Genomic DNA, 19169 nt, shown 5'->3' with positions numbered 1-19169 from the left:
ATTTGCTTAAAATTAAAATTCTAAATATTAATTCAAAAGATGCTGAAAACAGAAAATTGAGTTAGGAATTTTTTGACCATAAAGTCTTCTCCTAGGAATTCTATGTCACAGTGAGAGAGGGGAAATAATTTTGGTATCAGTGAATGGAATCCTAAGGGAATTTGAGCAAGGTATATTTTTGAACTGGGGGCAGTTCCTTTACCATGCAAATATGTTACAAGAGGAAACTTTCAAATGGGTCCACACCTCCAGTAAATCTTGATAGTGTAAGATTTTTCCTTTCACATCATTACAGCTTAACATTATTTTTGAGAGAGATGGGCCCAAATGCCATCTACTTTCTTATCCAGCTGTCTGATGGGTAAAAACAGAAAACTGATGCAAACATCCTTATATAGAGATTTGGATCTGAATTTTGGTTCTCGTTCATCATTTATTTAGGGCCACATTCTTCCTTTACACAGAGGTCAACGGAAACTCTATGGGCTGTAAATCAAGGCAGAATTTGACTCTCAATGTTTCTATAACCCAGTGTTTAAGAAAACATTTGCTACGGTGAAAGAAGCTACAATGGCTATAGATACAGCACCATATTACAAAAAATAAATTTTGGATTCTGTTACGCACACAAAACTCAGGCCAGATTATGTGAAAGTTGTGCCAAGGTTCTCAAACTTGTACAGTAGCAAGAGAAGCTACGCTGATTTATAGTGGATTATGAAATTTGGAGATTGCCCCAGTTTGTAGTGTGGGTCTAGTTGCAAACTTCTCAGAGGTTAGTAGAGGAAGAAAGTAGATTGTTGGCCGTAGTGTTTCAGTTTGGTCTACAAAAAGTTCTTCAGGTTAATAGGGAAGAGGGTTCTATCCTGAAGCAGGATGAGGTGTCAAAAACTCAAATTTGTATTTATTCCCACTGCCCCCCAAAAGGGTATTAAATAAAAGATGTTTTGTTTTGTTTTTGGCTTCCCAGTTTCTTTTCCACTTGTGAAATTTCAATGACAAGAGCCCCATACTGCTAGAGAGGCAGAGAGCCCAGGAGTTCTGCCTCTCCACTAACCCATTCCAGCTCTAAGAGCCAGGGAACTGTCTTTTTTCTCCCCCTACCATCTGGAAAATTCAAATAAAAAAAATCATCAGCAAAACCAAAATTCTCACATAAAATTTCAGTTTTGCAAAAAGGCCATGTTTTGTTGGAAAAAATCATTCCAATGACAAATTTTCAACCAGCTCTAGTGAGGAGTTTACCTAGCTTGAGCCTGAAACCATACAAAACTCTACAGTTTTGACTGTTTTCCTTTGAGTTCAATAGTTAATGTGAATTCAAAACATAAAGGGCACCAATATTTACACCCAGTTATTTGCAGATACAAAACTATGAGGGCAGTTTCAGAAAGTCTGTCTCATATCTATAAGATCTCTGCCTTTCCTCTTCCTATAATGCAAATCAATAGCGAGATGCTCTTACCACAGAATATAAAAAAATCTTGACATACTATGTGTAAGTTACTGTGGTTACTTCATTTGATTAAACAATACCCTTACCACTTAAACTTGGAAAGTTTAGCCTTAAATTTAATGTGAACGAATTGATTAAAAATACATTATAAATAATTCTTAATTTACATACTTGATTACTTTTTTGTTTTTTTTACTAACTTTACAAGATCATTATTGAAAGAACGTAGGAGTAAAAAGAAAGTAGAAAATATTTAACCATAGCCTTTTCTATTTAAAAATACAATACATTACATGCTCACAGTACTTTCATTGTGCAAAACATGTACTGATACTGTGTGGTTTTGTATTTACTCAGTTTCTGTACACCACAAATTATGACCAAGAGCTTACTTTGCTCTGTACTGTTATGAAGAGTAAGACAATAGGTACCTAGTTGGATGTAATGCTTTAAACAAGTCATTTGCAGAAATTAATGGACATTAGTTTGCTTTTATAAAAAAGAGCCAATTTTAATCCTAAGAACTAAATAAGGCTTTTCCAGTATTGAGGACTTAATGCATTTACAATTCGTTTCCAGGGGATAAATCTTCCAAATCACAATGCTAAGATGCATGCAACATGTTGTACTGGCAAATATGCCACGAAACAAGTTTAACAGCCAGACATCCCAGTCAAAGTTGGTCCTCTGACACGTCAAGTTTTCTTTGTGGGGCAAACAGGTTTCCTCGTAAAATTCCATCTGCACCGTCTGAATCTGCAGGAGACGAAGCAAAACTAGAAATTGCATTCGGCCCTCCAGGCGTACGGAAAAAGTTTTCAGTCACTGCCTGTGGCTCTTCGGGTTTCACTGGCACAGTAGTCTGATTGGAAGGGAAAAGAACATTTGTTTCATTTGAGGCACATAAAACTAGATAGAAACTTAAAGCTAGAATTTTCAAAAACCTTGTAAGACTTTATCAAAACAATCTGACTAGTCTATTCTGACACTCTCAGTATATTTGAAAGAGTGTATTTATACCTGTTTTATGAGAGTGTCATTTGTCCCTTCTAATGCCATGTATTATTTACAGAGCAAAGATTTATGAACACCCCCTCAGGCAACACGATGTCCTGCAAAACATGCAGACTAATTCTGCCCTCAGATTAACTATGCATATTATCCTACTCCATGAATTAGTGCATATCTGAGGTAGAACCAGGAGTTAAAACTTAACATTAAGTACATAAACAATGAGGGGAATAAGAGTTCAAGAAGAAAGAGAAAGTAAAATAAAAAATTTCCTTCTTTTGCCCTTGATAAATGACATCTTGTCGTCTCAAGTTAATTCAAAAATGCTATTGCTAAGATGTCTTAAGTCCTTGCTAAACCTCACTCTTTACATTCCCTCAACTGGCTCCCTGTTCTTTACAACAAATGAGTTCTTTGTCTGTCCCTTAAAGACTCCTCATGGCTTAGTCCCACCCTACCTACCAAGGTATCGAGTTAACTCCTCCATCTATTCTAGCAATCAGGGTGGATAAAAGTTTATTAAAAGTTAAAAACAGTTTAATAAAAATAATCCTATTTAAATAAAGTTATAATACAAATTTAATTTTTAAAAATAAATCATATATTAAAATCATTTAAATTAATTTTAAAAGTAATGTACGCTACCAAGTTTTAAAGAAAGTCAAACCACCGAACTGCTGGAAGTCACCCCATAGCACCTGGACTCAGTTTATTGAAATGGTACGCCAGCTTTTGACAGCTGTAGGTGCAGAGAGAACATTTTCTTCATATCAGTTTATTGAACTAAATTAGTTCAATGATTGGTTCATTCAAACTTAAGAAACCAATTAGGAGTTGAAAAAGCAGAAAAGCCTGTTTCATCAATCTATGAATACATATTAGATATAAGAGGATGAGATCTACTAATTAGAAAATCTTGAGGGACATTGTTTCTGGTAACCATCAGTTCAATTCTCTAATTACAGATACTTTGTTTAATGGATCAGTTAGTTTTAAATGGCAAAACATGTTTTAATAAATTTTGATAAACTTTTTTACTTATGTTTCCAACACATTGTTGTTAGTTAAATAAAACTACCTTAAAACAAATTAAAGTGCTCTTTTGTGCTTTTTAATTTACTTTTAAATTTCCAAGTTTGACACTAATCGCGTTTACAAAAATTAATCACCTAGTAAATAAGAAATACCTCATTCCCCATTTCTTAACAAATAAAATGTAAAAATTAAGAGTCTGAATAAAGGTAAGTTAAGCTATACAATATAGCGTTAATATGTATAGATATAGTGTATCCTGCTGGGTAGCAAACAAACAAAGAAAGAAAAACAGACAAACACCAAACCCCATGGAAAGGCTATATTTAGTTGCAAATCAACAAGTTTTAACTCATGAGAATCAATCTTGCAACAAATGCAAAATAAGATTAAAATCTATTATTTAAATAAAGTTTTCCTGATTGATGATTTAAACCATGATTTAAACTGGTGATTTAAATTGCTTTGATTTAAATCAATCCACCCTGCTAGCAATAATACCAATCTTTATTGTGCATTACTCAAATTTTCCTTGATTGTGGCCTTTGGGCACTACTATTCTATAAATAATATCTAACACTTAAAATAAGATGGAAAACTTTTAGTTGACAGTTATCTTACCTGCTGTAAAGGAATTACTGCACCTGATTTTCCGTTTAAGTCACACTCAGTTATCTGGGATTCATTTTTAAACACTCTTCCTTGTTGCAAGCTCACATTCTCTGAAACAGGACTAACATGCTCTGGTTTTGGAGAGATTGGCACTGGCTGAAGCACAGGATTTGGAGAAACTTGCACACCAGCAGGTATGAGTCCTAAGTGTTGTAGTGTAAAGTTCAGAATTGAAGAGCTTGGGTTTTGGACAGGATTACTATGGCTTGAATTAAGACACGAGCTGTTTACTACAGGTGCAGCAGCTATAGAAGATGGTGATACCATTAACTTCAAGGGTGTGACATGAAAAGCTGGAATATTAACTGCTGTAAATTCGGAAGCTGTCACTGGAACGACACCTGTAAAAGAAAAATGAGGTGGAAATTAAAAATCAACCTTTTTAACAGATGAGGGGTTTGTCTACACTGCAGTAAAAGACCCATGGCAACGAGTCTCAGAGTCCAGGTCAATTGACTCGGGCTCAGGCTGGGGGGCTAAAAATAGCAGTGTAGACATCCCAGCTTGAGCTGTAGCCCAGGCTCCAAAACCCATGAGGAGGGAGGGTTTCAGAGGCCAGGCTCCAGCCTGAGCCCAACTGTCCACACTGCTAGTTTTTTTTGCCTTGCAGCCTGGCCCCCGCAAGACTGGATCAGTTGACCTGGGCTTTGAGACTCCCTGCTGTGGGTTTTTTATTGCACTGTAGATACACCCTGGGACTCCTACTGGTGAAATCCATCACTGGTATAGGTTCACTGACTTCTGTTGGGTGAAATTGGTCCACAATGCTCAAAACCAGAGAACTTAAATGTATATTGTAGCGAGGCGGTGTGGCTCTTCCCCCCTTCCCCAGAGAGGGAAGAGCCCATCCAGAGGCCGGAGTGGGAGGAGGGTCAGGCGGCGGCCCGGAAGTATAAAGACTCTCCCTCAGAGCTCAGCAAAGGCCCAGCTGCCGGAGGGACCAGACGTCTCCAGCCTAGCTCGTGGCTGGGAAAACTCTGCGGCCCAAGGCAGCTGCCAGGAGCAGCCAGGCCTGCCCTGCGCCTGCTATCCGGAGGAGCTGCCGGGTCTGCTGATCAATCCCTGCCCTGAAGAACCCATGGTCCTGGATCCCCCAGAGGCCGACACCAGGACCCAGGTAGGCCCCGAGAGGGAGTGTGGAAGTAGCCCGGGGGCAGCCGACCCCAGTCAGAGCCTATGTTGGTGTGTTGCGGCCAGGATCCCCATTGACAGCAGCAGGTCTTCTGTCACTGCTAGGGCCCCAGGCTGGGACGCAGTGGAGTGGGAGGGCCTGCGTCCCCCCTGCCACCCAACTCGTGGGTGGCAGACTCTCCCTCTCTCTAGCCTGAGGAGGCTGTGACCTGTTGTTACTGCTCAGCCCTGACTGAGGGCCTGAGCTCCTGACTCAGCGTTTGTTGCCCTGCCCTGACCTAGGGCCTGGGCTTAATCCTTTTGTACTTGTTACTCAGCCCTGACTGAGGGCCCGAGCCCTGACTCAGCGTTTGTTGCCCCGCCCTGACCTAGGGCCGGGTTTACCGTGTTGCTTCCAATTACAGCAAGGGCTGCCAAGGAAGACCCCACAGCCAGACGAATCCCCCCCCAAACTCAACGGGGTGTAGTGAGCCGGTGTGGCTCTCCACCACCCCGGAGAGGGTTGAGCCCAGGCAAACCCTTGTACATATATAAATACTTATATATATTGTGTGTGTGTGTGTATATATACACACCTGCAATGGGTGAACCGTAGGTCATGTGTGGTAGCGAACATATCCCAGACTTTTCCTTGTTAGAAAATATGGCCTCGTTGCCATGTTGCGTGCACTGAGCAAGAGGAATAATATACCCTGAAGGAAACAAGGTCTGAAAAAGAAAGGATAATCTTTTTGTACAGGTGCAATAAAAAACATATTCATGATGTGTTTCTGCAGGGATAATTTTTATTCCACAAGAAAGCCCTTATTTTTCACTTTCCCCACCCTCTAGGTCCTATGCTGCATCTGTTTCTGTTGATTGATGTCTGCCAAAGGCTTGGACAAGACACGCCCCCCCCCAACACAGATCTTTAGTTGGTGGCAATCTCCATTATGTAACTCAAAGCCTTCCTTTCCTCAAGAAGTAAGAGTGTGCTGCATTTCTGTTAACCTCCAATTAGGCCAGACATGTTTTTAAAGCAAATTTTGACAGCTTTTTTGAATGCACAATTAGACAAACCAGAGTCCGGACTCAGATGGCAACATCATTCCATTCTCAAGTCAGATGAGACTTTTGATGCAAGAATCCAACATGAGTAAAATACTTTTTTGATATAAAAGTCTGTTTGTGCCAAGAAAACTCGCATCTTATCCCAGACACAGATAGACACATTAATAATGAGACCCACTGTGGAGCGCTGAGTTTTGCAAATGAGCAAGAAAGCAAACAAACAAAAGTAGATTGCTCATTTATTCTAGCAAGGGGTTTATAAATATTTCATGTTCTATTAAGAAATATACTATATTTTTTTTTTAAAAAAAAGGAACCAGATTTTAGAATTACAAGATCTCACTATATGTCAGTGCCATTAAATTTGAGCATTGTCCTATGCTGTTCAATCAAAAATTTTAGAAGTTAGAACTATAAGAAGTTTTTGGATTAGTCATGTGAGAATTCACATGCTTTTACTGTAAGCCAAAAAAACCTTTGAAATTAAGCATAAGAGGAAAATTAAAGACTCTCCAGCAGAATTTCTAATGAAGTCAACTTATCAGATAAGCCACCTCTCCATGACAAATATTGCTGAAGTCTCTTCTACCTCCCCTGTTTGTGTGCCTAATACAGTAGAGTCCTATGAGAAACAAAAGCTTAAGAGTAGACTGTAGACCAAATGCACCACAGGTTTCCTGTATGTATGCTTTGACTGTTAAATTTCTGCTTCTGAAAGTAATAAATCTTTGGGAAGTTGTACTTTTCCAATTAGTGGAAAGTATACCTCATGAGCAGGAACAGCAAATGCAACAGGCATCTCTTGTGTATTACTGGCTCTGCTTTTATCTTCTGAAAGACCTTCTCTCCTTTCATGATCAAAGCAAAATTCCATATTTTGATCTAGTTTCTCAGATTTGTTCTGGCTTCCCTCTTGGAAATGATTGATTTCAGGCTCTAAATGCACAGCTCTAGAAGATGGTCTTTCACCCTTAAGAGAATCTCCCTGAAAAATTATGTAGTACATACAAACAAAAAAACAAAGACATTGAAAGATGGGTTTTAGATATCTACAGTAGGTGTAATTAAGAAGTATATATTTTTAATAATGTATTTGCTTTCATTATTAGATATTTTAATTTTATGTCTCAAAAACTGATTTCATTCATTAATCTTTTGTGGATATTACTGGAAAAAGCCCGCTCTTAAGGAGCAGTAGCATCAAGCTCCACTCTATCACTCTGCGCTGTAGGAGCCTAAAGTACCAGCACAGCAGGCTCTACATTACCCACTTGTGCCCCCACCAGCATACTAGATGTTCCATGGTTGGGAAGGGGCATGGTCAGAACACACTGCACTGATGATCTAGAGCTGTTCTAGCAAGCACAACTTAGAGAACAGCCTAAGGACTGCTAATGTGCACTAGGAGGCCAAAGGTCATCAACTGTCCCCAGGATTGAGAAACAAGGGTCAGAAAGACATCCATGTCCCCATTCCCCAAGTGTACCAGCGCAGCTCACATATACCTAGAGATCTGGAACAGGAAGTTTCAGCTTTTTATTCTCTTAATAGTTTGGTTCATGGTATATAGCCCATTATATAAGATGTCAGGAATTAATAACACTAGATCAGGGGTGGGTAAACGTTTTGGCCTGAGGGCCACATTAGGGTATGGAAATTGTATGGCGGGTCATGAATGATCACAAAATTGGGAGTAGGGGGCTCCGGCTGGGGTTGCGGGCTCTGGGATGGGGCCAGAAATGAGGAGTTCAGAGTGTGGGAGGGGGCTCCAGGCAGGGGCAGTGGGTTGGGGTGCGGGGGGGCACCCCTCCGGCTGACAGTACGAGCTCTGGTGTGGGGCCGTGGATTAGGGGTTTGGGGTACAGGAGGGGGCTCTGGGCTGGGATCAAGGGGTTCAGAGGGCAGGCGGGGAATCAGGGCTGGGGCAGGGGGTTGGAGTGCGTGGGGGCTCAAGGGTACAGGCTCCGAGTGGCACTTACCTCCAGCAATTACTGGAAGCAGCGCCACCTCCCCTCTTCAGCTCCTATGCGGAGGCGCAGCCAGGCAGTTCTGGGTGCTGCCTCATCTGCAGGAGCCACCCCCACAGCTCCCATTGGCTGCAGTTCCTGGCCAATGGGAGCTGCAGAGATGGGGCTTGGGACAGCGTGCCTGACTGTCCCAACGCGTGGGGGGGCAGAACATGTCAGCTGCTTCCAGGGAGCCGTGCGGTGCCACAGCATGCACAGAGCAGGGCAAGCCCCCGACCCTGCTTTCCGGCGGGAGCTCAAGGCAGATGTGGCCCATGCGCTGTAGTTTGCCCACCCCTGCACTAGATACAAGTGCTTGAAATACTTAAATTTTATATCCCCACTTTCCCTTTCATCCATAAAGCCAACAATGAATGCGTCACTATATGAGCTGAGAAGTGCCTGAACTACTCCAGAAAGACTGAATCACATCGCCTGGCAGACAGCAAATCAAGTTACCAGATTTGGTTTTTGATTATACTTCTAAAATGCTCTGTAAACACTTCTAGGTGGGGTTATTTTTCTGAATCAAAAACTTTAGTTTTTAAAGAGACAACCTGATTCAAGGTTCAGCCTTGCAAAGATATGCTTTGATTGACAGAACTATATATTGTATCTGAATGTTTTCCAAGCTCTAGGCAAACTATGAGCAAAGGATTGATGGACATTCACTCTCACAAAAGGCAAGTTCAAGATTCACCCTTAAGTGTAAGTCTATTCACAATTATTATAAAAACTGAACTTTTGCATAAATTGGAATTACAGGAATTTGAGCAGCCCCTTAACTCAGTACAATCTTTCCACCTAAGTCTCTCCCCACCACCTTCAAACAATAAGAAGCACTCACGCTGTAAGACTGGTATGATATCCCTTTGTGCAGCCAACCACTGGTGGGTCTGTAGAACAATGTACTTCCATCAAGGTTTAAGAACATTTGTACAAAACTCAACCAAAGGATTGTTTCCATGATTGCTCCTGAAACCATGTTCTATACAATGCATTTATTTATGGCTTCTATTAGGATCCCAAGCACTTTGTAACAGTAGGTCATCACACTACAATATTAAAGTAAAAAACTATACCTTTTCTTATATTACTTACTGTATAAACATCTTCAAGACTTTTCTCATCTCTTCTACATTTTTTAATTGAACTGTTCTCCTGTAATGCTTGAGATCTTTTAAGGCACCTCTCTGGTGTAAACTCAATTTTTGTAACTTGTCTCTCTTTAGCCACCAAGTTCCCAGCATCACCTTCACCTGTATTACTGTCCCTCTCTTCAGTGGTCATTTGATTAAATGGTATTTGTGAATTAGCATTGAAAACACTTTTTGTTCCAGTCACATTGGGACAGGGCACAGACGGTAACGTAGTCACAGTCTGGGCTTGGGAAGGATGCAAATATATTGCATATGAAATAGCAGAATGGGTTTGAGGTAGCATTACTGGAGAAACTGAATTGTGGATAAGAGGTAGGACCCCCAGTGGCTGAACAAGAGATGGAGTTTGACAGGATGATGTAGTATTAGGTTCACATTTCAGAAGAGATTCATCACTAGAGGTCAATTTACATTCTAACGTAGATCTTGTCAATTTCATCTTTAATTCTCTAAAAGGAAAAAAAACAAGAAATACACACTTAAATACATTCAGAAGTGCACTGGTCATTTTATGTCATGACAAAAAAATAGAATTTTCACTACCCCATCCATTAAATAAAGTGAAAACGATGCTACTGAAAATTATTTAGTTTAACAGTTACTGGTTGGCTAACTCTAGTTCACAATAGCTGACTAAATACACCTCAAGTTTGTTGGCCCAATGGTGAAATAAGCTTCCCACTATAATACTAGTGTAAACATACCTTGATTGTCCTTCTAACTGCTGTTTACAAATTGCTGCAAGCTGGGCCATTTTACTTGGCAAGGATGATGAATTTTGATCATTATCTGCTTCGGGGGGGAAAAAAAGCCATAAATAGAAGTTGGATTCACTTTTAAGAATACCTATTTATATAGTTTGCATGGTTTAAGTGTTTAGTAACAGGGTATAAAGCCTTTCATCTCCATGTTGCCATTCAGTTCAGGCTGGATAAGTCAGTTGGATAGTGGCCTAATTTGGAGGCTTCAGTTCAGTTCAAACCTAGCCATAGTGCAGAGAAAGGTACAGTATTCATATCCATAGAACATATTCCTAACAGACTACTTAAGACTATTAAACGCAGCACTATAAAAAAGTCAAAATGAAATTATGTAAAAATTAATTAATTTTTCTTCTTTAATAAAAAAATACTTGTGAAAGCGCACAAGCTATATAACAGGAGCAGGCAATTACAAATAGTGAGCCAAATTTGGACCTGAGGTAAAGAGTTGTAAAATGGTTGCAACTCTATTGTTGCACCTACTGACACCAGGTCTAGATTTGGTCCATCAAAGAGGGAACAGCTTCCTATATTTTTGTTATATGGATTAGTGTCAGAAGACAAAGCACTTGGAATCTGTCCTCATTATCAATCTTCTCAGGCCTCAGATGTAAAGCACTGTACATATATTACTAAGTGCTAAACTTCTCTGTTGGCTCCCATTATGCCTGTTTTTGACAGTATCGGTCAATCAGTGTTTGCATTTCAAGCATGCACGCACCCTTTCTTCTACCTGAAGAGGTTAAACATCAATGTCTATTTAACAAGAGATCCCATACAATTTGTTAATAGCATATCCATTGTTGTATGCACTGTTGTTGTAGCTGTGTAATCCCAGGATATTAGAAAAACAAGGTAGGTGAGGTAACATCTTCTATTGGACCAACTTCTGTTGGTAGGAGAGACAATCTTTCGAGCTACACAGAGCTCTTTCCCAGACAAGAAGAAGGTACTCAGAGAGGCACAGCTAAATACAAGATCATAGGACTGGAAGGAACCTCAAGAGATCATCTAGTCTAGTCCCCTACACTCATGGCAGGACTAAGATTGAACTATCTGAACTCTCTCTCTCACCCACCTTGTCTCTCTACCAGCCTATCCAGAGTAAGATACTGCAGTTTGCTTTTCAACTACATACTTGTGCTTGTCTTGCTGGGGCTGCTTGGGGCAGAATGGATCTTCCTCCGGTCACTTTCTATGGTCTTTACTAGCTTCATTAGAGATGGATGCCGAGTGAAGCTTTGCTTGCCTCTTGAAGGGAAGAGATTTTTTGAACACTGCTCTTTGGGATATTTAGATTTTGCAGAATTAGATGGAATCAAGGAAGTGGTAGTAGTTACAGGTTTTGTATCTAAAACAGAAAATGTAAAATAATATCACATATAACCTGAATAATAAAACAGTTCTTTTAATATTTGTTTGGTGATTAGACTGCAGGGATTATTTGACAAACTGGAAAAAAAAACTTTTAGAGAAAAATTCAACTTCGGTCTAAGCTTTTCACGGGGGAAAAACTGCAATTCATGCCAATCAAGACAGCAGAAAGAAAGCAAAGTAGTACACCTACCCTGAATGCCTGGTAAAACCTCTGGTCCTGTCCATTTGAATGCCGGCTTTCTGCCTCTCTCCTCTGTAACATGAACCTTCTTGATAAGCTCAAGACTACTGAGAACATTAGCTATGTCATACAATCTCCGAATTTTGGCTGAAATAAAACAAATATATTAATGAATTCTGTATAACAGTTCTGGGTTCATTAGAAGCACACTTTAAGCCATACTTATTTCACTTTAGGCTAAAGATGCTTCCCCATCCCCCAGCATGCTGTTGTATTTATGTTACACAAAATCAAAAGCAACAACTGAGGTTACTCATTTTGCAACTCATACGAGGAACTCTATTTTGGATCCTTTAAGAACAATTTAGTCTTCAACCAAGATTTTTTTAATATCTGGGCCTCTATATTGTGCAAACGTGGAGAAACCTTACACTGAAAGCCAGCAGCTAGAAATAGGTGGGAGGAGGAACAGAAATATCCTAAAATACACTGGAATCATCATTCACCTGCAGAATCTTTCTATACACCACACTATCCTAATTAATAATTTCAGATACCACCACCATGGTTTTAAAAACCAATTGAACTACCACCAAAGAGCCTGACTTCAACCAGAACATGTTCAGGCTGAGTTTCTCCCATTGAAAAAATACAAAACCTGACAAATTGTCCACAAAATTCAGGGCTATCCTTGTTAACCAAGAGTGTGGCAATACATTAGTTACGTTTACAAAAAGATAGCATCTCCCTGAATATAAGCAATGGCCTTGAAATGCTTTTTGTCAGACATACCAGTTCCTGGCGGAGAAAGAAAAAACACACACATCCTACTAATTTTAACATGATGCAGTGGAAAGGAAACTACTAACTGAAACTACTGAGACCTGATCCTATCATTACTCCACATGCACAATTCGCACAAAAGCCAATGGGAGTTTTGTCTGTGAATCAATGGCAGGATTGAGGGTTTATAAATAAAATACCAATTAAGGAGATATGACACAGAATTAGAGTTGACAGAGACAAAATTTTAAATTCTACTTCCTCCAATGAGATTAACTACTGCCTGGACTTCTAGAAATCTCTCTAGATTTCAACCAACAGAGCTACTTAACCAAAATGAAGACCTGTCTACTGCAGGGACACTCAAATCTTTGTGACAGATGGTGGGGAAAACAAAAAATAAAAAAAAAAGTTTCATTATGAAAAAGACAGTTACCAAGAAGCAACATGATGATGTCACTTCATAATTAGGGCCCTACCAAATTCACAGATGTGAAAAAACGCATCATGGACCTTCATGGTCATCTAATCTCCCCCATGAAATCTGGTGCCAAGCTGGGGATGGCGAGGGATGAGACTTCCACTTCCCCTGCAGGCTCCAGCTGTCTCACACGCTCTCCCCTCTCTCTCCCCCCCCCCCCACTCCAGCGGGAGGTTGCTGGGAAACCGGACATATGGTAACCTATACCCTACACCCTCACTTCTGTGCTGCGGTTGGTGGTGGTTTTACAACTGAGGACCCAGCCAGCTGCCTTCCCCTCTGGCTGCACAGCAGGGCAGAAGTAAGGGTGGCAATGCTATGTCCCCCTACAATAGCCTTGTGATTCCCCCCCCCCCCCCCCGACCACCTTTTGGGTCAGGACTCCCATGATACATCATGAAATTTCAGATGTAAACATCTGAACATGACTAATTAAAAACCCCCTGGCTGTGAAACTGACCACTATGGACCGTAAATTTGGTAGGGCCCTATAAAATAGCTTTGTTCAAATCTTCCTTATATAATCTTTTGGTTGCCTCTCTACAAATAGATCCTGGGGACACCTAGTTTTAAAGGTATAATTAGTTCCTGTATAACTTAATTAGAAATATATTATTGGAAGAGAGAGATTCCCCTTACATTTCACAATATGCAACATTGTGTACAGGGATTACAGTTTGCAAGAATTGCTAGAAACAACAGCTGTAATAGTAAATCAAATGAAATATTCCATTTAAGAAAAATCAAAAACAGATTATCAGAGACAAAACTTACGTAAATACAGACTCAACCGAGACAGCTCCAGAAGCATTTTACTTACTTTTAAACTTGCTTTTATCTAAATCTTCTACATGGTCCTCTCCAATCAAAATTTTTGCAGCAATTTCAAGGCTCACTATTTGAGGAGTTGATACAAGAAACAGCATCACAAATTTCTGACTCATCACTCGTAAAGACTTGTCTTTCCTGCTGTTTACTGAAGCTGTACGGAAAGGAGAAAGGATTAAAATGTATCAAGTGACATGACATCTGAAATGAAAGTTCTGAAAAATATTTCAGAAATTAAGTAACACAAATGTTTGTCAACAAGAATCTTGGTCTTAATTAAACCAGCTGAAAAAGAATGACACTTTTGCATAACATTTTTGCTGCATTTCAGGCTCTAGGATTTAAGAGATTTGTTTCCCTGTGTTTGGATATTTTTAATTACAGATGTATACTCTTCTTGGCATTAATAGAAAATCATTACCTGCTCGAAATTCCATCCCTGGGAGTTCAACAAAACACATTTCTGAATGCTCATTTGGGCCAACAGGTTTTGTCGTCATCTCTTCATTTCTGTCACCATCTAACTCAAACTCATACTCCCTCTTCTTGATCATCTCAATTTGTTGTGTGTACTTGTTCTCTTCGCCAACTTTTTTCAAAGTCTGCAGTGTTCTGTTGAGATTATGACGCCCGTACCAAGCATATCTATTTTTGGCAAGGCGGCTCACCATATGCAGGCTCTCTAGCACATTCACAATATCATATATGCGTCTACGTTCAACATCTATAAGGAGGAAGACTATTAATACATTCATCTTAAAATTTGGATCAGGTAGTATTGTTCTTAGCATATGTTTCTTTGAAGTTTGTTTACCCAGCATGGTGATTTAAGGAACTATCACTTCTGTTAATATACATAGTCTACAACAAATCACATCTTATTTTGATGTCACACTTGGGCAAGGCTTAAATTGTGAGTGCAGCTAGAGAACCACCCCATTTCCCACCCATCCAATCACTGATCATACCCATAATTTTAAGAACCAAACACTGGACTCAAATTATTTCCAGTAGTTGTTGTAAATATTTATATGTTTTATATAATATATAATTTAAAAAGTTCTTTTTCTTAAAATGTTCTGAAATAAGCCAGTATGTACAGAGAAATAACATTTTTTTGTTAAATAGATTTCCATTTCAAACTCAGAAAAGGATTGTTATAAAAATGGAGGATTTCTTTCTTTTCTTAAGGAAAAAAAAAAAGGAATGAACTAAAATTAGATTGAGTGTGCATTCTGAAAAGTTTTCATAATTTAACTGTGAAAATACATACCAAAAATGAGATGCTGGCTTTACCAGCATATTCATAGGAACAGGTCAGTACATATTCCCAATCATAAACACTGTAGTACACGCACAGACTTACTAAGCTCTTCCGCTACTTCATCAAGGCAAATATCACTATTCTCTGCAGTGCTCGGGTAATTAGGATATCGAGCTAAAAATTTGTGACACAATAATCCTAGACTTTTCTCTTTACGGCTTGGTTGAGATTTCTCATATTCATCTCCTGATAAATGCTCCTGCACAGAAACAAGGAAACAGGAATTCAATGTTTTACGTAAAAATGTTAAGTTTGGCAGATTTACTGCCAGCCTCTGGGATTGATGAACAATACCAAGTGCCTTATCCTCAACAGCTGGTAAGCCTCAAAATAATAAAACTAGCAAACACTGTTTGCTATGTCTAACAATTAAAATGGTATCACAAATAGCTAATATTCCAGAATTAAAATCTAAACAAAGAAGGTGGTATATGTTAAAGTTCACTTGCCTAGTTAGTTTTCAATACTGAACAAATACAGATTCCTAGGCCAGAAGATACCATTGTAATCATCTAGTCTGACTTCCAGTATAACATAGAACTTCCCCAAAATAATTCCTTTTGAATTAAAGTATATCTTTAAAAAAAGAAAAAAAATCTAGTATCTAGACTTGCATCAAGACAATAGGCAACCCCCAGTTTAATTTACAAAAATCTTTACAACATACATGTAAACAATGTTTTGTCTCTACGATTTCACTTCTGTCGAAAAGTCCCTTTTTTTGTTCTCTGTTTCGAATCTCAGGACTAGCCGCGCTGATCAGTATTTTAAGGTTAGCAGTGGGTGTCCATGGATCTCCAGGAGGAACTTCCTGAGACTTAGGGGGTGTTGTCAGAGGTCCAGAATCAGGCTGGATTTCCGTTAATACTGAATATGAGGTAGCTGACTGTTTCAGAGGAGTTTTCAATATCCTTCTTTGTGGCTCAGAACAGTGATTTTCCTGCCCAAAAAATAAAAATAAAAAAATTCATCTCATAAAATCAGAGTAATGTCATATATAAGACTACATTCCAATTCTGTTCTTTATTCTAGTCAACTACCAATCAGTTTATTCTCTTGGGTAGCCGACGGGCAAATTTTGAAGTCTTTACTCGAGTTAAGACTTCTATTAAGCCAATAAAGTCTTGGCTGAATAAAGTCTGTTACGTTGACCCCGGGGTTTATAGCATGCAATAAGTAAAAAACAAAAAAATAAAAGAACTTAAAATAAAACTCAGATTGACTGTTAATCCAATGCAAAAATGCTAGTTTACCCATTTTGGGGGGAATAATGCCAAGGATTGTCAGATAAATGTTAAAAACTACTGTTGATGAACAATATATGAGGCCCCCCACCAAGCTGCCCGTAATCCCTTTCACTGAAGAGGGGTAGAGTGGGGGTAACTACCAGTAAAAGGAAAAGACAAAAATTAAGGGCCATGAATTAGTGACTTATATTGCTTTTGCTTATATCAGGCCATGCTAAGGAATGGGTATGCTTGTTTATATATTCAACATTTTATAAGAAAAAGCTGCCTACTTTTTTGATAAATAAAGCTAGAGCGTTTCCAGCACAGGGCCAATCTCTTGCTAAGAGAAATGAGACATATGGCAAATTTCAAATCTGTTGCACCACTGTGAGCTGACTCTTGCTGCAGGATGGAATGGTTGCATCAGGCAAAAAAAAAAAAAAAAAATGCAGCTATTGCAGTTTGCTGGAATCTGTGATTTTTTAAAAAAGGTTTTATTCACAATTGCAGGGTTTTTCTTGTCGCCTGTAGAATCAAACCAGGCAAAACCACCACAAGCAGAACAGTCACGTTTGCTTTCCCCATCAAGGCTCACTGTCAGCCTGACTCACTATGGCGGGGCAGGACAGTTATACGGCAATGCCAAGTGAAGTGGGTTTTACAACAGAGTTAAACAGTCACATCGGGCAGGGTTAACACATGATTAAGGCCTGATCTATGCTATAGAGTTAGTCAAAGCAAGGCAGCTTACATCAACCTAAGTATGTAACACTTAAATTTCACTCCTGCCAATGTAACTACCCCGATTTAATAATTCCACCTCCAAAAGCATAGGGCTTGTCTACACTACCGCATGGAGTCGATCTAAGATATGTAACTTCAGCTACGTGAATAGCATAGCAGAAGTCAACATACTTAGATCTACCTACCGCGGTGTCTTCACTGTGGTAAGTCAACAGCGGGCGCTCTCCCGTTGACTCCGCTTGCATTCCTCGTTCTGGTGGAGTACCGGAGTTGACGGGAGAGCGCTCTACACCACACGCAATAAATTGACCCCCCCCCCCAGCTGGATCGATCACTGCCCGCCAATCCGGCTGGTAGTGTAGACAAGCCCCTAGAGTCAATGTTGTTAGGCTACGTTACTTACATCACCTGTTACTGGCTTTCAGAAGCTGTCCCACCAGCCCCACACTGACAGTACAAGCACTCCTGGTGGGGACACACACCGCCAGCACCAGGAGCTTTGCGAGGACACATACAAGTGATGTAATGACTATGGCAGCTGGATGCCCACGTAACGGAGGTCAACCTAATTTTGCAGGGTAGCTATGCCAGCGCGGCGCCAGGCTCACGAAGTACCTTCTCTTCGGTCCCCATTTCACCCCCGGGCTCTCCGGGTCCGCTCACCGCTCCTGGGCCAGTCGGGCTGCGCAAGGTCATCGAAGGCGCGGGGCTGTGGGCAGCGGCGCTGGCATTGCAGCACTGACGAGCCCTGGGGAGGGGAACGCACCAGCGGGTGAGGCAGGCAGGCAGGCGAGGGCACGCAGCTGGGCAGAGACCCGCAGCCGGGAAGCACCGAGCCCGGCCCGACAGGAGATCCGGGACGTGCCCGTCGGCGCAGGGCGCCCGGCACCTGCCAACGCCCCCCCCCGGAAGAGCCCGCGTCACCGGCACAGCGAGCCCCGCGCGGGGGTGGGACGGGCTCCGGGATCGCCTCACACAGCTCGGCCCGCCGCCGCCCCACTAACCCGCGCCCTGCGAGCCCCAACTGCTCCCCGGCCCCACCTCGGGCCCCCGGCCGCACACGCACCAATCACACAGCAGCAGCCAGCGGGGCGCCGCGCTGATTGGCTGGTTGGGAATGGGCGAGGCTCTTCCGGGATCCGGTTTAAACGTTTGGCGCCACTAGCTCCGCGCGCTCCGTAGCCATCCCCGTTAGGTCTACATAGGCTGCACCTCACCTGCTCCGGAGCGAGGCCCCGCGGGGATCTCGCAGGGGCCGCCTAACCGGAGGCGAGGCCCCCACCTACCTGTGGGGAGACTGCAGGGCGGGCCTCGCTCTAGCTGCTGGTGCCGCTCGCTGCCGATTTGAATTTAACCCGCTGTAAGAGAGACGCTTCGCCGCTTGCTTACTCAGCGAACGCTTCCCACCCTCCTGAGGTGGGGAGGGGACAGAGCCCAGCCAATCACAACCCGGCGCCCTGCCCGCCCAGCCAATCACAACCCGCAGCCCTCTCTGCCACGCCCACGCCTGACCGCTGAACTGCGGCAAGTTTGGAAAGTTTCTTAGCCTGAAGTTTGGCGGGTGCGGGGCGCGGGAACTGGGTGGGTGGGCAACGAATGGGGGTGCGTGTGTGCTAAAAATCACGGGGAGCACCTGTTTCTTTTCCACACCGTCACTGTGTGTGCAAGTTGGTGGGACCCTCTTCTTAGATGCTAGTGCAAATATTGGAGTCTTTTCCCCCAATCTGGATATCCGTGTAAATATAGGGGAGTCTTCCCTTTCGCCAGCTGTATATGCACACGGAAGGGGTGTACTAATGAAGCAAATCTCCCCGCGCGTGTGTAAATTGAGCAGTTCAAATGAGTGTCTAAATGGAAGTCCTCGTGTGTGTGCGAATTGTGCTTATTACCTGGGTCCCCTTGGATTTGTGGGCACCGGGTTCATTCATAAGATAGTGTTTTGC

General features: G+C 41.5%; 1 protein-coding gene across 18 annotated transcripts; it reads right to left on the bottom strand.

The window, feature by feature from the left end:
- Positions 1-1554: 1554 nt before the first annotated feature.
- On the bottom strand, positions 1555-18663 carry E2F8 (E2F transcription factor 8). 18 transcript variants are annotated; one of them, XM_065592609.1, is made up of 14 exons: positions 18513-18663; positions 17842-17974; positions 15921-16193; positions 15296-15452; positions 14351-14668; positions 13922-14083; positions 11847-11984; positions 11418-11630; positions 10223-10310; positions 9460-9967; positions 7119-7337; positions 5878-6010; positions 4121-4512; positions 1555-2318 (listed from the first exon to the last, which is right to left on the bottom strand). In XM_065592609.1, exons 2-14 carry the CDS (start codon positions 17920-17922, stop codon positions 2130-2132), a joined length of 2871 nt encoding a protein of 956 aa, XP_065448681.1. In that variant the 5' UTR covers positions 17923-17974; positions 18513-18663; the 3' UTR covers positions 1555-2129. The 18 variants fall into 18 exon arrangements, with proteins under 18 accessions (XP_065448681.1, XP_065448671.1, XP_065448672.1 ...); XM_065592599.1 differs by having other exon boundaries at positions 10223-10307; positions 18513-18640; XM_065592600.1 differs by having other exon boundaries at positions 14351-14653; positions 18513-18640.
- Positions 18664-19169: the final 506 nt, after the last annotated feature.

The sequence above is a fragment of the Chrysemys picta genome, chromosome 4 (genome assembly GCF_011386835.1).
Source record: "Chrysemys picta bellii isolate R12L10 chromosome 4, ASM1138683v2, whole genome shotgun sequence".
Lineage (NCBI taxonomy): Eukaryota > Metazoa > Chordata > Testudines > Emydidae > Chrysemys > Chrysemys picta.
The sequence above is the reverse complement of the archived record's forward strand: the minus strand, read 5'-3'. Positions and strand labels throughout refer to the sequence as shown.

Coding starts and splice junctions, on each gene's coding strand:
- E2F8 (XM_065592609.1), bottom strand. CDS start 17,922: ATGACCTTGCGCAGCCCGACTGGCCCAGGAGCGGTGAGCGGACCCGGA. Junction 16,194..17,841: donor AAATGGGGACCGAAGAGAAG/GTACTTCGTGAG, acceptor TTTTTTGGGCAG/GAAAATCACTGTTCTGAGCC. Junction 10,311..11,417: donor CCCCAGCAAGACAAGCACAA/GTATGTAGTTGA, acceptor TCCCCCCCGAAG/CAGATAATGATCAAAATTCA.